Source organism: Protobothrops mucrosquamatus, unplaced genomic scaffold (assembly GCF_001527695.2).
Source record: "Protobothrops mucrosquamatus isolate PMUCROS unplaced genomic scaffold, P.Mucros_1.0 scaffold4526, whole genome shotgun sequence".
Classification (NCBI taxonomy): Eukaryota; Metazoa; Chordata; class Lepidosauria; order Squamata; family Viperidae; genus Protobothrops; species Protobothrops mucrosquamatus.
In genome coordinates this window covers 63,178-80,969 of record NW_015390431.1, presented here as the reverse complement: position 1 = coordinate 80,969, position 17,792 = coordinate 63,178, and the positions used below count along the sequence as shown (strand labels likewise).

The 17,792-nt window shown below is 41.7% G+C and overlaps 1 protein-coding gene across 1 annotated transcript in view; it reads left to right on the top strand.

Annotated features, from left to right (window-relative positions):
• Positions 1 to 3,884: 3,884 nt before the first annotated feature.
• Positions 3,885 to 17,792, top strand: part of LOC107299090 (catenin alpha-2-like) — a 44,820-nt gene continuing 30,912 nt past the window's right edge. The window contains exon 1 of the mRNA XM_015828457.1: positions 3,885 to 3,986. Coding sequence (XP_015683943.1) covers positions 3,885 to 3,986 — 102 coding nt within the window. The remainder of the gene's footprint in view (positions 3,987 to 17,792) is intronic.

Here is a 17,792-nt window from a genome sequence, read left to right as displayed (position 1 = left end):
CGTGTGTTGCTTTTATGTCCAACAGATGGCGCTGTTTTTCAAAAAAAGCATGTTTTTACCTGTCACAGGTGTGACACCTATATAATATAGGTATATAAAAACTCGCGCATATTCGAATGCAACGTTGTGTCAAAATTTCAAAGCAATCAGTGAAGAACTTTCGGAGATTTAAGATTTTGAACAAACGAACATTTACATTTTTGTTTATATAGATGAGGCAGTTTGGTGGCAATAATTGAATTGTTAGGGAGGGGTGATTTAGAATGATTTCAGAAGAAAAAAAGAGAAGAAAATAGAACCAAAGCACATATATTTATTTCCTTTTTGATATGGGAGACCCAAGAGGTATCACTTCCTGGCTGCTCAGAATAGATAGTTAGATAGATAGATAGATAGATAGATAGATAGATAGATAGATAGATAGATAGATAGATAGATAGATAGATAGATATAGATATAGATATAGATATAGATATAGATATAGATATAGACAGACAGACAGATGATAGACATGATAGATGATCGATAGATTAGATAGATAGATAGATAGATAGATAGATAGAAGATAGATAGATAGATAGATAGATAGATAGATAGATAGATAGATAGATAGATAGATAGAGATAGGTAGGTAGGTAGGTAGGTAGGTAGATAGATAGATAGATAGATAGATAGATAGATAGATAGATAGATAGATAGATAGATAGATAGATAGATAGACAGACAGACAGACAGACAGATGATAGATAGATGATAGACAGATGATAGATAGGTAGAGATAGATAGACAGACAAATAGATGATAGATGATAGACAGATGATTGATGATAGATGATCGATCGATAAATAGACAGAAGGATAGATAGACAGATGATAGATAGAGATAGATAGATAGATAGATAAGATAGATAGAGATAGATAGACAGACAGACAGACAGATGATAGATAGATGATAGATGATAGACAGATGATTGATAGGTAGAGATAGATAGACAGACAGACAAATAGATGATGGATGATAGACAGATGATTGATGATAGATGATCGATCGATAAATAGGATAGATAGATAGATAGATAGATAGATAGATAGATAGATAGATAGATAGATAGATAGATAGATAGATAGATAGATAGATAGATAGAGATAGAGGTGTGTGTGTGTGTGTGTGTGTGTGTATGGGGAGAGAGAGAGGGAGAGAGAGAGAGAGAGAGAAGATCATGATGATGTGAACAGTGTGACAAAAGAAGAGCTTTTAATCTTTTCTAAATGATTCTCCTTAACAGTTTTAGGATGCTCTCTGGACCCAGTAACTAGCTAAAATCTGAATTGAGCAGCAGGGCCTTGAGAGAAAAAATACGCTATTATGCTGCAGTAAATTCCATTGGACTCTGAGGCAAGTGAAGGACCAGCAACACTGAGTGATTTGAACGGGAAGAGAATGTACAAGGAAAGGCTTGAACTCTTCTGCTGAAAATGGTCGCTTCTTTGTGTTTAAAGTGACGAGGGCTTCCTTACGCCCTCCTTCACGTTGTGCAGATGCAGTCCTTTCCTGTGTAGAGAAAAGGGACAGTCCGACAAGGACGAGTTTGCAGGGTTATGCAGAGTACTTTTGGGAAAGGGTTATCAAGCGCACGAAATCAGGAACCGAGGCGCTTCGAATGAATGCGGGTTTATTGCAAGCTTATTCTTTCTCTACAAGAATCTGGACTACTAACGATCCAAACAAATTGGTGGTAGCTAAGAGTCAAAGGAATTCAAGGTGGGCTGGGCTTCAGATTTCTTGTGGGTATGAAGGAACTCGAGATCACGGATGACCACTTGACCCCTCCCTCGGGCTCATTCATCTCCTACAACAGTGGTTCTCAACCTTTTTAATGCCGCGACCCCAACCGGTCGTAAGTCGAGGACTAAATCGGTCGTAAGTCAAGGACTAAACCGGTCGTAAGTCGAGGACTACCCAACCGGTCGTAAGTCGAGGACTTTCCCTGCCCGGGAGCACCGCGCATGCGTGGTTCCGCCCCCTGCGCCAGCCGAGGCATAGCTGGCAAGCGGCAGAGACGGAGCAGGCCGACCACCAGCTGGCCCAGCCCAAGGGAGGTAAGGCACCCGCCGGAAAAGGGGAAAAAATGACGGACAAAAAAATGGCGGACAAAAAAATGGCGGACAAAAAAAATGGCGGACAACCTTGCTTGGCGACCCCCGTGAAATGGTCGATTGACCCCAAATGGGGTCCCGACCCACAGGTTGAGAACCACTGTCCTACAAGGATGCTGGTTACAAACGAAGCAGCCCTCCTTGAACCATTAAAGCAGCTACATTGGCTGTGGTTTTGCCTCCCTGCCTCCTCCCTGACTATCTGCAGGGATGTGGAAGTTTTTTTTTGCTGACCATGCACACATCTGCACAGACAAGCGGTGACAAGCCATTGAAGGAGCTGGCGGTGAACTAACCCACTTGACGTAGGTCAGCCAAGAGCTCATATATTAGATTCATTTTTTTCTCTCCCAATTTCAGGCTGTTTCTCAGTACACCGTTGCAGAAGTGTCTTTCGGCAGAAAATAATGGTTTTATTGAGTTTCTGAAAGTTCAGTAAGATGTGCATGGAAAAGATTTTTAAAAGCATTAATAAAGCTTGTTTTCAAGTTTCCCAGTCTGAAGCCAATAGAAAAGAAACGTAAGAGGGGAAAAAAAATCTAGTTAATGCATATCCATTGGAACTCCTATACATTTCCCCTAATGTACAAATACTTAGCTATTTAGAATAGAATAGAGCTGGAAGGGACCTTGGAGGTCTTCTAGTCCAGCCCCCTGCTCAAGCAGGAGAACCTATACCATCTCAGACAAGTGACTGTCTAGCTTCTTCTTAAAAATCTCCAGTGATGGAGTGCCCACGATTTCTGGAGGCAGGCTGTTCCACTAGTTGATTGTCCTCCCTGTTAGGAAGTTTCTCCTTAATTCCAGTTTGCTTCTCTCTTTGTTCAGTTTCCAACCATTGTTTCTTGTCCTGCCCTCTGGTGCTTTGGAGAATGGGTTGACCCCCCCCCCTCTTCTTTGTGACAGCCCCTCAGATACTGGAATACTGCTATCATGTCTCCCCTATTTCTTCTTTTCTTCAGACTAGCCAAACCCAAGTCCCGCAGCTGTTCTTTGTGTTTTAATCTCCAGGCCTTGGATCATCTTAGTTGCTCTTCTCTGAATTTTTTCCAAACTCTCAACATCTTTTTTGTAGTATGGTGACCAAAATTGGCTGCGGTATTTCAGGTGTGGTCTCACTAGGGTTTTATAAAGCGGTACTAATACTTCGCGTGATCTTGATTCTGTGCCTCTGTTTATACAACCCAGGATTGTATTAGCTTTTTTGGGGGGCTGCCTCTGCACATTGCTGGCTCATATTCAAGTGATCATCCACTAGGACTCCAAGGTTCCTCTCACAGTTGCTGTTTTTGAGCTGGGTCTGGCCCAATCTGCACTTGTTCCTTTGATTTTTCCTGCCTAAATGTAAAACTTTGCTTTTCTCCACATTGAAACTCATTTTGTTGGATCACAGGGCCCGTTGTTCAAGTTTGTCAAGATCTTTTTGGATCCTGAGTTTGTCTTCTGGGGTGTTGGCTACTCCTGCCAGTTTAGTGTCATCTGCAAATTTGATGAGTTCCCCCTTCTATTCCCTCATCTAAGTCATTGATGAAGATATTGAAGAGTATTGGGTCTAAGATGGAGCCTTGCGGTACCCCGCTGCTTACTTCTCTCAATTTGGATGTAGTGCCTGTTCATTGTGAATGTAGCTCTTTTAAATCAATCCAGCATCTGATTTAAAATCCAGATACAAACATGGACTCCGGGCACGATTTATAATACCCGTTCTCTCTTTTTGTTCTAGAGAGCATGACTTCTGCAACTTCACCCATCATTTTAAAATGGGATCCCAAAAGTTTGGAAATCAGGACTCTTACTGTGGAGAGATTATTGGAGCCACTCGTTACACAGGTAAGTTGTTAATGCAGCTTTACGCATTCATTATTGTTCCTCTGCTAAGGCTTAGCGTACTTATTTTTAACCAGTGTTTATATTGCAGTTGCATTTGCCAGCTTATGACAAGAACAGTAAGGTTTGTCAAATAAGGATTTTAATTGCACTCTGTAGTGTGTATCTTTCAGATTTGGTTTTGGTTTTCTGAAAAAATAGTTAAGCCATCTTTTAGAGCGCATGGAAACATACTTGAAATTATTTTGTGCCTGGTGAGTGGAGGTGACTTGTCAGATTTTTAGTATTATGTATGTGTACACTTTTGAGAGGAAGCAACTAAATTTCATTTTTAATGTGGGCCATTGTGCCCACAGGAACAAATGACAATAAAGGTTATCTAATCTAGTGTATACTGCTGCTACCAATGCCTTTGAAGACTTGATAGATGACATTGTTCATCCAAGAAGCTCGGAGCACGCCAACTCTGCAGGATTAAATCAGCCAAGTGGATGTTATGGGAGATGGGTAACCTCTCAATTCACACGGCCCTGTGGAATGTAGGGTTTCATAGGTATCAACCAGCACCTTGAGTTGCACCTGGAACCAAATCAGCAACCAGGGCAGCTGATGAAGCTTATTATTGCTTGCAGTGCCACATTCTGAACCAGCTGAAGCTTCCAAGTGGTCTTCAAGGGCAGCCTCCATTTAAAGCACATTGTAGGAGCCAAGCTGTTGGGTGACTAGGACAGGGTCTTCAAACTTGGCCCTTTTATGACTTGTGGACTTCAACTCCTAGAATTCCTCAGCTGAGGAATTCTGGGAGTTGAAGTCCACAAGTCATAAAAGGGCCAAGTTTGAAGACCCCTGGATTAGGACATGAGTGACTGGTTGAAGGGTCCCCTGATCTAGGAAAGGACACAACTGGTGCACCAGATAAAATTGAGCAAAGGCCTTCCTAGCCACCTGCTCTTTAAGACTCTCCAATTGTGTAACAATCTGAAGGGGGAAGTGCAACCCCATCCAAGGTCAAAGATAGAATCTAGAGCAGACATGTCAAACACAAGGCCCGGGGGTCAGATGCGGCCCGCGACGTGGTTTCATGTGGCCCGCGAAGCCATCCTGGAAACAGTGAGGGAACGGCCCCCGCTGCCGTGGCCCTGGCCCAGGCCGGCCGGGAGCCAATGTACAATTTTGTGGTGGCCATCTATGCTGAAACGCATTCAGTCTTAGCTCCATAAGGCCATCTGGAAACAGCGAGGAACCAGCCCCTGCCGCGTCGGCCCCCGTCCCCTGGGTGCATGCTGGGGAGGGGTCACCCTTTATGAGGAATGAAGAAATGCACCATCACCTGGAAGTGGCCAGCAAATGGCCCTCGCCTACTTCACCTATCCGGCTTGATGGGCTCTGCCCTGGTCCCACCCCCTTCTGCCAGAGACCCTCAGATCTGTCCCATCCTGCCCAGGCCCCCACAGGCACCCTTGACACGAACGATGTAGAGCTGGCCACGCCCACCCAGTAGGCCACACCCACTCCATCCACGCCCACCCAGTAGGCCGCACCCACCCTGGCCACACACACACCGACCCCCCCGAGGGCAACCGCAATGCTGATGCGGCCCTCAATGAAATTGAGTTTGACACCCCTGATCTAGAGAGTTGAAACACTCACAACCACTAGATTAGGGGTCTTCAAACTTGGCAACTTTAAGACTTGTGGACTTCAACTCCCAGAATTCTTCAACAAGCCCTGGCTGGCTGCGGAATTCTGGGAGTTGAAGTCCACAAGTTTTAAAGTTGCCAAGTTTGAAGGCCCCTGCACTAGATCTTGGTAGGAATGTGCTGGAAGTGGTCCCTCCCTATCCAAACTCATTATACTGTAGCCTCCAGGCTCTGGGACAGGACCTTGAGAACCTCACTTCTTTTTTTTTCTATTCTGCACCAGATAAAAAATTATGAATAAGTGTAATAGAACTCTTGCTTAGCACAACTATGAAAGGAAGAAAAGAAATGAAAGCACTTAACGCTCATGAATGATATGCATAATGCATTAAGTGCTTCCACATAATATATTTAATGGAGTTACGATTTTGTTTCTTTGAAACGACTGGAGCTGTGTGAATTAGAATGCTCTGTTGAAATAGAGGAAATATTATTCCTAACTTCAGTTAGTTAATTTTACTTACTTTTTAATCATCATTACAAATGTTGACTCGCTGACATTGCCTTCCAGTAGCTCCTAGATTAGGTTTATAATCTTAGAAAAGCATTAGGAAAGCTCAAAAAAAAATATGGTACGTCTGATGAACACCCCATTAGGAAGATAGACTGTTTCAGTGTCCTTAACCTAGTTGAGGACTGAGAATGTGTAGTTTAAGTAAGTACAAGTAGTCCTTGACATACAACCATTCATAGCTTGACTCCCTCTTCTTTGGGGCAGCCCCTGAGATATTGGAATACGGCTATCATGTCCCCCTTCGTCCTTCTCTTCATTAAACTACACATACCCAATTCCAGCAACGGTTCTTTGTATGTTTTAGCCTCCAGTCCCCTGATCATCTTTGTTGCTCTTCTCTGCACTCTTTCTAGAGTCTCAACATCTTTTTTACATCGTGGTGACCAAAACTGGATACCGTATTCCAAGTGTGGCCTTACCAAGGTCTTGTAAAGCAGTATTAACACGTCATGTGATCTTGATTCTATCCCTCTGTTAATGCAGCCCAGCACTGTGTTGGCTTTTTTGGCAGCTGCAGCACATGGCTGGCTCCTACTTAAGCGATTGTCCACTAGGACCCACTTAACAACAGTGATTCGCTTAACAACTGTGGCAAGAAAGGTTGTACAATGGGGGTAAAATTCACTTAACGTATGTCTCGCTTAGCAACAGAAACTTTGGGCTCAATTGTGGTCGTACGTCGAGGACCACCTGTACTGTTGGACAGTGTTTGAGTTTCAGGACTTAGTGACTGTGGTCTAGTCCAGGGGTAGGCAACCTTGGCTCTTTTATGACTCGTGGACTTCAATTCCCAGAATTCCTGAGCCAGCCATGCTGAGGGGAAAGGGAGAGGTTTCCAAGCTGAGCCATGCTGGCTCAGGAATTCTGGGAGTTGAAGTCCACGAGTCATAAAAGAACCAAGGTTGCCTACCCCTGGACTAGACAGAAGTTTACTTGACGTTTCACCAATATCTGTGGTGGACATTTTCCTCTGAAAGAGGAATCTGTGATTCTGTGATTTGGATTGTTACACTGATGCCTTGTTTATGGAAAAGAACCTTTCGATATCCTGTAATTCAGATACTGGATTTGGATTTAAGGAATTTCTCTCTCTCTCTCTCTCTCTCTCTCTCTCACTCTCTCTTTAGCCTACTAAATGGTGGTGGTGGCTTGACTGGGGCGGAGGGACCGCTTCTCAATGTAAATCAGTTTCCTTTAATAATTAAGTGGTTACTTGTGGACTGGAAGCGGAAGGAATCTGCTTTATTAGTTTTTAATGCTGTATGTACTTTCTGCAGCTCTCCCTGGAATACCAAGGGGAGCCACGGTATATCCTGCTTCTGTCATTCCAGATCACTGTAGCATGGTTTGATCGGCCGCTGCTGATATCCAGAAATTTCAACTACTTCAAAATGTGGTTGTCTAGTTGTGATGGGCAACGTGCCACAGAGTCTTATTACAGTGGTTTTGAAGAAGGCTCATAAATGCCTAAATTATAAATGGAATAGTGGTACAGTATTTGACTTGGTGGTTTTAAAAAGTCAATGTATGTAGGATTAGTATTGTATAACGTTTTGCAGTTATTTATTATATATATTCATATATATTTCACACACTGTATAGGAACATAATAAAGAGTCATATATATTTCAGAACAGGAAGTCCTTAATCTATAATCAGTGATAATTATATATTATGGAATTCAGCTTCTAGTGTCTGGTTTCACAAATTAAAGCTAAACCATAGGTAATGTGGTTTCATTTTAGTTTGTGTGATATGTGAATCCAGCCTCTCTTGTTAGTAACCTGTAGTTTCCACTTAAGAATTATATGTGAAGCAGATCATGGAGAAAGGAAATAGATTGACTTTGTGGTTCTACCCTCCTATCACAACAATCCTCCTTACTATATATACTCTGTTGTGTCAACGCTGCTCACGTCGGATGTTTTTGCTTTGACAACAGTTAGAGATGCAACCATTTTCTTTTTGTGTTTTACTTTTAGAGTTAGAGTTAGATGATGCTGGGGGGAGGAATATACATGAAAGTTTAGCTAGACATAACAGTATTGGACCTAGTGTGTGAACCAAGGTTATTGAAATAAGAGATGATAAGAATTGGCGGGCTGGAGAACTGGAGGGAAAGCCTGCATTTCAAACTAATTGGAGAATGTGGTTTATGACTGTTAATTGGAGGAGGGAATTGTGCTTTGATACTATGTGCTCAGGGGAGGGGAATTCAGTTTTTGGTTTCGACTGTGTTAGTGCCGATGCTATGCTTCTCAAATAAAGATTCTTTAAGGTAAACAATGCCTCGAAGTTCTTTGAAGAGTTTCATCTGTCGGAAACATGACATGTTGGTTTAAACGGAAAACTTTCAGGAAAGTTTCAAACTATTTTCTGTTTTAAAGGTGGGGTTTTTTTTTTTGTCTATTGGATGAATTTTGGAAACATGAGAACAACTTTTTGCATACTTTTTGTTCCTCCTTCTGGCCTAATTTGACTAAGTACCGTTTATTGATTTTACTTAGGCATTTTTTTTTTTAAAAAAAAAATTGATCTGTGAGCTCTTTAATGACCAGGAAGACAGGAAGAAAAGGATAGTGTTTTGATTTTTTTAAAAAATCTTTAAATTCTAGATCACTTTATGTGTAAACGTATAAATTTCACCTAACAGCAGAAATACGTGGTGAGATAGGCTGGCAGCCAGCATAAAACCAATTCAAATGGGAGGCAGATACAATTTTAATTTAATTCCAAAGCTCTTAGAAGCAGAATCTAAATCAGTGATGGCGAACCTTTTAGAGACCGAGTGCCCAAACTGCAACCCAAAACCCACTTATGCATCGTCGGGTGCCGGGTGGGCGTGGTCCATTGGGTGGGTGTGGCCATTGGGTGGGCGTGGCTGCGGTGGTAACGGCAGACTGGGTGGGACTAAAAAGTTCAATCAATCAATTCCAACTTTGCAAGATCTTTTTTTTTCCCGCGAGAAGTTGAAATTGACTGATTGAATGTGTTTTTTTTGCGCACGGCGGTAGAGGCCTAAAGCGAAAAGGTTTTATAAAACCCAGCTGAAGGCCCAGGACTGGGGCAACGGTGCATGTGCCCACCGAGAGGGCTCTGAGTGCCGCCTCTGGCACCCGTGCCATAGGTTCGCCACCACTGATCTAAATGAATTGGTACAAACTCTGTAATTGATATTTCAACAAACTCAATTTGTTAATATAAAATACAGTGGTGGTGGTTATTTTTCCCTTATAAAATCCTTTTAGTTAATACATGGTTAAAGATGTCTGAAGGTAGTCTAAATCAGGGGTCTTCAAACTTGGCCCTTTTATGACTTGTGGACTTCAACTCCCAGAATTCCTCAGCCAGCGTGTCTGGCTGATGAATTCTGGGAGTTGAAGTCCACAACTCATAAAAGGGCCAAGTTTGAAGACCCCTGGTCTAAATAGTCAGTACGAAACTTAGCTCTCAAAATTTGAGTCTGGCGTAGATCTTTAAAGAGACCATCAAATGCAGGTAGTCCTCAACCTACGAGCACAATTGGGCCCAAAGTTTCCATTGCTAAGCAAGACAGCTGTTAAGTGAATTTTGTCCCATTTCATGATCTTTTTTGCTGTAGGTGTTAGGTGCAGTTGTTAAGTTAGTAACACGGTGGTTAAATGAATCTGGATTCCCCATTGACAAAGGGGATCACGTGACCCCGGGACATTGCGACCGTCATAAATACATGCCAAGGGTCCAGATTTTGATTACGTGACTGTGGGGAATGCTGCAATGGTCGTAAATGTGAAAAATGATCATAAGTTCCTTTTTCCCCCAGTCCTGTTGTAATTTCGAACAGTAACAAAAGAAATGGTCGTAATTGGAAGACTTCCTTTAAGTTTTCCAGGACTTTTTATTTCGAAAGTCAGCTGAACTAACGAGCTAAAAAGTCTGGTTTGGTCCCTTCATGCCAGATATTTGGAAGAAACGATGGGTCATCCGTCTGCAGAAGCCGGGAGACGTCAGCTACTAACTGCTCCAGTCCAGTTTGACCTGAGCGATGGACCTCAGCCTTATCTCTACTGTTCTGTAACCGCTGGCTCAAATATAATGTTGGAAATGGCCCCAGTTGAAAGAAAGAAACCTAATTTGGAAGTTGAGAATACGATGGGGAAAAAGATGGAATAGCAGATGGATGGAGTAAAGGGGCTTTGATTTCTGGGCAGGTGGTAGAGGAAACATCATGGGTTCCATATGTTGCTCCTCGGTCTCCATTTTATAATTTATGCATAGTTTTTCGTCTCCTGTTGAGCTGAAAAGACTCCTGGAATGGCTTGCAAAGAATAAGATAAATCCAGCTGTTTTTTTTTTCAGGGGGGGAGGGTTTGTCTATGAACTAAAACAAGAATTTCTTTCAAGTCAAGCTTTGTCCCTGAAGACTCTAAGGAGGCGTCCGTGTAATTTTCGTGGTAACGGCATGGAAGTTACACGTGAGGTTCCTTTTTTTTTTTTCCAGTTTCTCAATCAGACTAAATCTCAATCAGACTAAATTTCCTGCTGGTTTTTCATCTGAACAGCCTGAGCTTGATTTATTTATTTATTTATTATTTATTATTCGAATTTATATCCCGCCCTTCTCCTTGCGGACTCACTCGTTAAGATCAGGCAAGATTGTCTAGGGCAGGGGTAGGCAATCTTGGCTCTTTTCTGACTCGTGGACTTCAACTCCCAGAATTCCTGAGCCAGCCATGCTGAGGGGAAAGGGAGAAGTTTCTAAGCTGGCTCAGGAATTCTGGGAGTTGAAGTCCATGAGTCATAAAAGAGCTGAGGTTGCCTACATCTGGCCTAGGCCTAGGTCGCTTTCTGACTCGTGGACTTCAACTCCCAGAATTCCTGAGCCAGCATGGCTCAGCTTGGAAACCTCTCCCTTTCCCCTTAGCATGGCTGGCTCAGGAATTCTGGGAGTTGAAGTCCACGAGTCATAAAAGAGCCGAGGTTGCCTACCTCTGGCCTAGGCCTAGGCCGCTTTATGACTTGTGGACTTCAACTCCCAGAATTCCTGAGCCAGCATGGCTCAGCTTGGAAATCTCTCCCTTTCCCCTCAGCATGGCTGGCTCAGGAATTCTGGGAGTTGAAGTCCACGAGTCACAAAAGAGCCAAGGTTGCCTACCCCTGGTCTAGGGGCTTCCATTTAGCTGGCACAACCTAAAAGAAAATGGAAGGGATGAGGAAAACGAAGCAATCTAGGCAAAAGTTCCTAGTTTATATTGTTATAATAGGTTTTGAGAAACTGCTACCATACAGATTAAATTGTCTGGTGTTTTTCCTTAAAGGGCAGTTGCTTTGGGTAGCCTGTATGATGATTGGGACAAGATAGTGGAAAGCAGGTGCAGGTGAATCTGGGAAAAGTGGGATTTCTTATTGCTTCTACTTCCTCGTTTTCTTTTATGATGTACTAGCAAGCAATATATATATTGAGTCCCAATCATGAAGGAGCAATAGATTGAAAGCTTTAGCCAACATGGAAGGCCTAGATGGCAGATGGAGTCAAGAGAGGAATTAGCCTGGAGTCATTATGTTCCCACAAGTGATCTAACCCCTCTTGAATTGCTACCTAGCTCCAATTTAGTGCTGACTGTTAAGTTGACTAGATTCTTGTGTAAAGCAGTAAATCAAATTAACTGGAATGTAGGGCGTGGTTCTGATTCTTGGGCGCCTGACTAAACCCTAGCAGAATGATATGGGAACTGCTGTCAATCATGTTTACGTGCAGGTTCATGAAATTAACTATGCTGTTAAAATATGCAAATATAATGTGGCTCAAGATGTACTGAGTTTGGATGTTGAACAAAACTTCCATGCCTAATTTAGCACTGGTGAATCCATTCAATTCATTAATATCTATGGTGAAATAGGGGTGCGGTTCTGGAAATCTATTTATTTTGTATTATTCAGAACCTGGCTCATTACTTAAGGCCTTTGAGTAAAATGGAAAAAGGAAGAGGAAATGGAATATATGAAAAAGGAATAACTGACAAGGCAATTTTGTAATCAATACATTCCTAAAGTGGTCTAGATCAAACTTGAGCTGGCTAAATTTCCATTTCCATAATAGCACACGCAATTACAGAATCACGTGACTCAAAACTATTTTAAAATAATTTTGTCTCCCTTTGCACATACTTCCACGATGGAATAAAAATAGTTCTCGGACCCTCTTTTCTTCTCATACATGATATTATTGCTATTATAACAATAACAGAGTTGGAAGGGACCTTGGAGGTCTTCTAGTCCAACCCCCTGCTCAGGCAGGAAACGTTATATCATTTCAGACAAATGGTTGTCCAATCTCTTCACAAAAACTTGCAGTCTTGGAGAAGTCACAACTTCTGGATTACGTTCTGATATAGTATTCTACAGATAGACAGGTACTCAATTTTTCTAAAAATCCAGAGGAATTTGTTTTCACAATTTGTGCAAAGAAATATTTTATTAGGTCTTGCTCCGTGACTCCTTCCTATCTGTCTGTCTGTCTGTCTGTCTGTCTATCTATCATCTTTCTATGTCTGTCTGTCTGTCTGTCTATCATCTGTCTGTCTGTCTGTCTGTCTGTCTGTCTCTATCATCTGTCTGTCTGTCTATTAATTTAATTTAATTTAATTTAATTTAATTTAATTTAATTTAATTTAATTTAATTTAATTTATTCCTAGTCATTTAGGATGGCGCTATGAAGAGACATAAATTATCTATCTATCTATCTATCTATCTATCTATCTATCTATCTATCTATCTATCTATCTATCTATCTATCTATCTATCTATCTATCTATCTATCTATCTATCTTTAAGAAATGTAATAGTGGAGTGACACTGTCCATTTTGCTGAATTGTTACCACTGAAAGATGTTTCACCACACTTAAGGTTTGGAGGTGACCTTTATTAGCCCTGCTTTTATGCATTTCTGTTTGGATTATTTTATCAGCCCAGCAAAGGGAGGTCGTAGTTTCTTGACGTGTCGCCTCTGGTGCTTTCAGTAAACACAATTCAAGGGGAAGATGGTGGATAAGCAAGGTTAAAAGCTGAGCCGTAATGAACAAAACTAAGAAATTAGAATCCTATCTGAGTTGAACAACTGCACGACATGGCTTGAATAAAGAAGAAGAAAAACTTGCAGTCAATGACCCTTTGGGCTTTCCCTATTTCATCTTGAACTTTTACAAGCTGGAAGGTTGTTCAGCTAAATTATGTTTAGCAAACCATCTTGCCTTTAAGTTTAAAGGGTTTTTTTTTAAAAAAAAAAAACACCATACTCATAGAAGAAGATAATAAGCCTCCTTAAAAAAGTTATTTTTTTTGTGAAGTTCTTATTTATGACGTTCCAACCAGTTCATTTGCATAACTATTTATACTTTGTCTAATATTTGAGCCAGAAGACCATCCCAGTCAACTGGGTTATTATAGGATGTCAATTACCAGCTCTTGTTTTTCAGACTAATTGTATTAATGTGTTTATGTGTGGTCATTTGGAAACAAATGCATTTTTCCTGTCTCTTGGAGTTGCTCCATTAAAAAAAAAAGCCATGTGATTTATATTCTGCCTTGTGCGGGTCTGTGACTGTAATTAAGATTTGATTTGATTTGTATTTTGCCCCCTGTCCTCATCATAGCACATACCAATATCCCAGATTAAAACAAAAACCAGACTTCTCTGTCTTTGCAGATGTTCATGGAAGTTGATCGGTTGTGACAATTTCACCCCTCTTTTCTTTGGTTTTGCCCTCTTTTTATTTGCTCTCCCCTTCTATTGTTTGGATGAAACCTGCTCACTATAATAATAATAATAATAATAATAATAATAATAATAATAATAATAATAATAATAATAATAATAATAATAATAATAATAATAATAATAATAATAATAATAATAAAGTTAGAGGGATCTTGGAGGTCATCTAGTTCAACCCCCTGCTCAGGCAGGAAACCCTATACCATTTCAGACAAATGGCTGTCCAGTCTCTTCTTAAAAGCTTCCAGTGTTGGAGCATTCACCACTTCTGGAGGCAGGTTGTTCCACTGGTTAATTGTCCTCACTGTCAGGAAGTTTCTCCTTAGTTCTAAGTTGCTTCTCTCCTTGATTAGTTTCCATCCATTGCTTCTTGTCCTGCCTTCAGGCGCTTTGGAGAAGAGCTTGACCCCCTCTTCTTTGGGGCAGCCCCTGAGATATTGAAAGGCTGCTATCCTGTCCCCCCTCGTCCTTCTCTTCTTTAAACTAGACATACCCAATTCTTGTGGACTTCAACTCCCAGAATTTCTCAGCCGGCGTGCCTGGCTGAGGAATTCTGGGAGTTGAAGTCCACAAGTCATCAAAGGGCCAAGTTGGAAGACCCCTGTCCTAATGGATGGACCACTTTAGCGGTGTAACCAGTTGCTCAGAGTGATGATAGGACCCCCATTTGTTGATAGTGTTCAATTAGACCCTGTATAGCTCTCAGGTACTTTAATATAGATTTTTGCTCTGAGCAGGGGATTGAATTTGATGTCTCAATGTCACCTTTATACATTTATTGATTCTATGTTTGGCGTCTCGTGAAAGGTGTCTAGGAATATTTTTTTATTAAATCATCGCATCTCTCGCTAAAGTAACATTACAGAAATTCCTTGGGAAAGGAAACACAGCCTTGAATAGTAAAAACAGCAACTCTTGAGACATAATTTACACGTGCTTGTAACGGACGCCCCGGGAGAAAATGTGAACGCTTTCGATCTATTCTACGTCTGCTTTCTAAATACGAATAAAATGGGCTGCAGCTGTTTTCCGAAATACTGAGTTTGCTACTTGTTACAATCAGATCGACAGAAATTGGGAGCTTGTGCAGTCGTTTCAAACTTCCAGCGAAAGATCGCCATCTGTTTTGTTCTCTTAATGAGAGTAAATGAAGCAAACATTTAGGAGTAAGAGATGGTTTGGACACAACACATGGCACCGTTTTCAGTCTAATGTTTTGATGCTGCTTCCTCCTCCTCTCTGGCGTGGCTGCAAAAAAGAGTAGGGAAACTTTCATTTTCCAATATTTCCCTGATATATCTAAAGGTGCGATGGGTTTCGGCTTTGAAATCACCAGGCAGGATCGACACTAATTTAGCCAAATACTGGATACGAACAAACAACTGTAATAATAACAAATCGATAACAATTTCAACTGAACTCAAATCTCAGTCTACCTTTTTAGCCACTCGGAGAACCTTCAATGCCCTTAAGAGTTGTACCCCTTGTAGGTTAGCAGCCTCTGAAAGGCCAACGATCCCTTTGCAGTATTAGATTAGATCAGACATGTCAAACACAAGGCCCGGGAGCCGGATGCGGCCCGCGAAGTGGTTTCATGTGGCCTGCGAAGCCATCCTGGAAACAGTGAGGGAACGGCCCCCGCTGCCTTGGCCCTGGCCCAGGCCGGCCGGGAGCCAATGTACAATTTTGTGGTGGCCATCTATGCTGAAACGCATTCAGTCTTAGCTCCACAAGGCCGTCTAGAAACAGCGAGGAACCTGCCCCTGCTGTGTCACCCCCGCCCCCTGGGTGCATGCTGGGGAGGGGTCACCCTTTGTGAGGAATGAAGAAATGGACCATGCCTTGGCGCTTGCCCCGGTCCCACCCCCTTCTGCCAGAGACCCTCAGATCTGTCCCACTCCTGCCCAGGCCCCCACAGGCACCCTTGACGCGAATGATGTAGAGTTGGCCACACCCACCCAGTAGGCCACACCCACTCCACGCCCACCCAGTAGGCCACACCCACCCAGCCCCCAGAGGGCAACCACAATGCTGATGGGGCCCTGAATGAAATTGAGTTTGACACCCCTGGATTAGAGCAAGGGTCTTCAAACTTGGCCCTTTTATGACTTGTGGACTTCGACTCCCAGAATTCCTCAGCCAGGCACGCTGGCTGAGGAATTCTGGGAGTTGAAGTCCACTCCTCTTAAAGTCTATATCAGGGGTCTTCAAACTTGACCCTTTTATGACTTGTGGACCTCAACTCCCAGAATTCCTCAGCCAGCAGGCCTGAGGAATTAATTAAATCTTAATTAATTAATTAAATCTTGAATTAAGTCTCGATGGTTCGTTGCCGTGGCCCGTAAGATTGAGAACCCACTGCGTTAGAGAATATTTCATAAAGTGTGTGCCACACCAGGGTTGTCCCCACCTATCCCAGAATATCTGAGAACGAGAACCAGAATTCACTATGAAGATTAATGACAGTGCCACATCAGCAAATTCTAGATGGGATTGAATTATTAATGAACAGTGACAGTAACCGCTAGGCTTGATATATAAATAATGAAAGACTACTGGATGGGCTTTGTGCTATTTTTTTTTTCCTGCTTCCTGCTTATGATTCTCTTTGTATAAGAATCTTTCTTCCATTTCAGTTATTAGTCAACCAAGCCGTAAACTGTAATAGTTTAAATATGTTGTTAGTCAAAGTTGTTATGTGTAGGGAGAATACTTGTGCATTTACTGTACATTGAGGATTGCATTTTGCAGGTTTTCCCGCCTCCGTCTTATGAATTTAGACCTGTAGCATCTCTTGCACTACAAGGAAAAAATTTTAAACGGCAGCATTTTGTGGTAAAAATCCTACGAAATGTTATCTATTGATCTTTTTGAATTTGTCAGTGTGTGAGACGGAAGGCTGGGTTCTCATATACATACATCATAATCAACAAAGATGGTTAGGGGACTGGAGGCTAAAACATGTAAGGAACGGTTTCTGGAATTGGGTATGTCTAGTTTAATGAAGAGAAGGACGAGGGGGGACACGATAGCAGTGTTCCAATATCTCAGGGGCTGCCCCCAAAGAAGAGGGAGTCAAGCTATTCTCCAAAGCGCCTGAAGGCAGGACAAGAAGCAACGGGTGGAAACTAATCAAGGAGAAGAAGCAACCTAGAACCAAGGAGAAACTTCCTGACAGTGAGAACAATTAACCAGTGGAACAACCTGCCTCCAGAAGCGGAGAATGCTCCAACAGTGGAAGTTTTTAAGAAGAGACTGGATAGCCATTTGTCCGAAATGGTATACGGTTTCCTGCCTAAGCAGGGGGTTGGACTAGATGACCTCCAAAGTCCCTTCCAACATTATGATTATGATTATGATTATGATTACTATTACTACTACTACTACTACTACTATTATTATTATTATTATTATTATTATTATTATTATTATTGATCATGACACAGTCAGCCAGATGTTCAAACTGGATTTGGCATTTTGTCTACCTATCAAGTCCTTCCCAAGGACCTGGGATAGGCAGATGTGGATGTTTGATGTTATTACATCATCATCATCATTATTATTATTATTATTATTATTACTATTATTATTATTATTATTATTATTATTATTATTATTATTATTATTATTATTATTATTATTATTATTATTATTATTTACATCCACAGCTGTTGCCACAGTTGTTAAGCGAATTGCTTTAACTTTTAAATTAGTCAACCTGTTGTTAAGTGATTCTGGGCTTCCCCGTTGATGTTACAGGTCAGAAGGGGATCACATGACCCCGGAACACGGCAACCGTCATAAATATGAGTTAGTTGCCAAACGTCTGAATTTTGATCA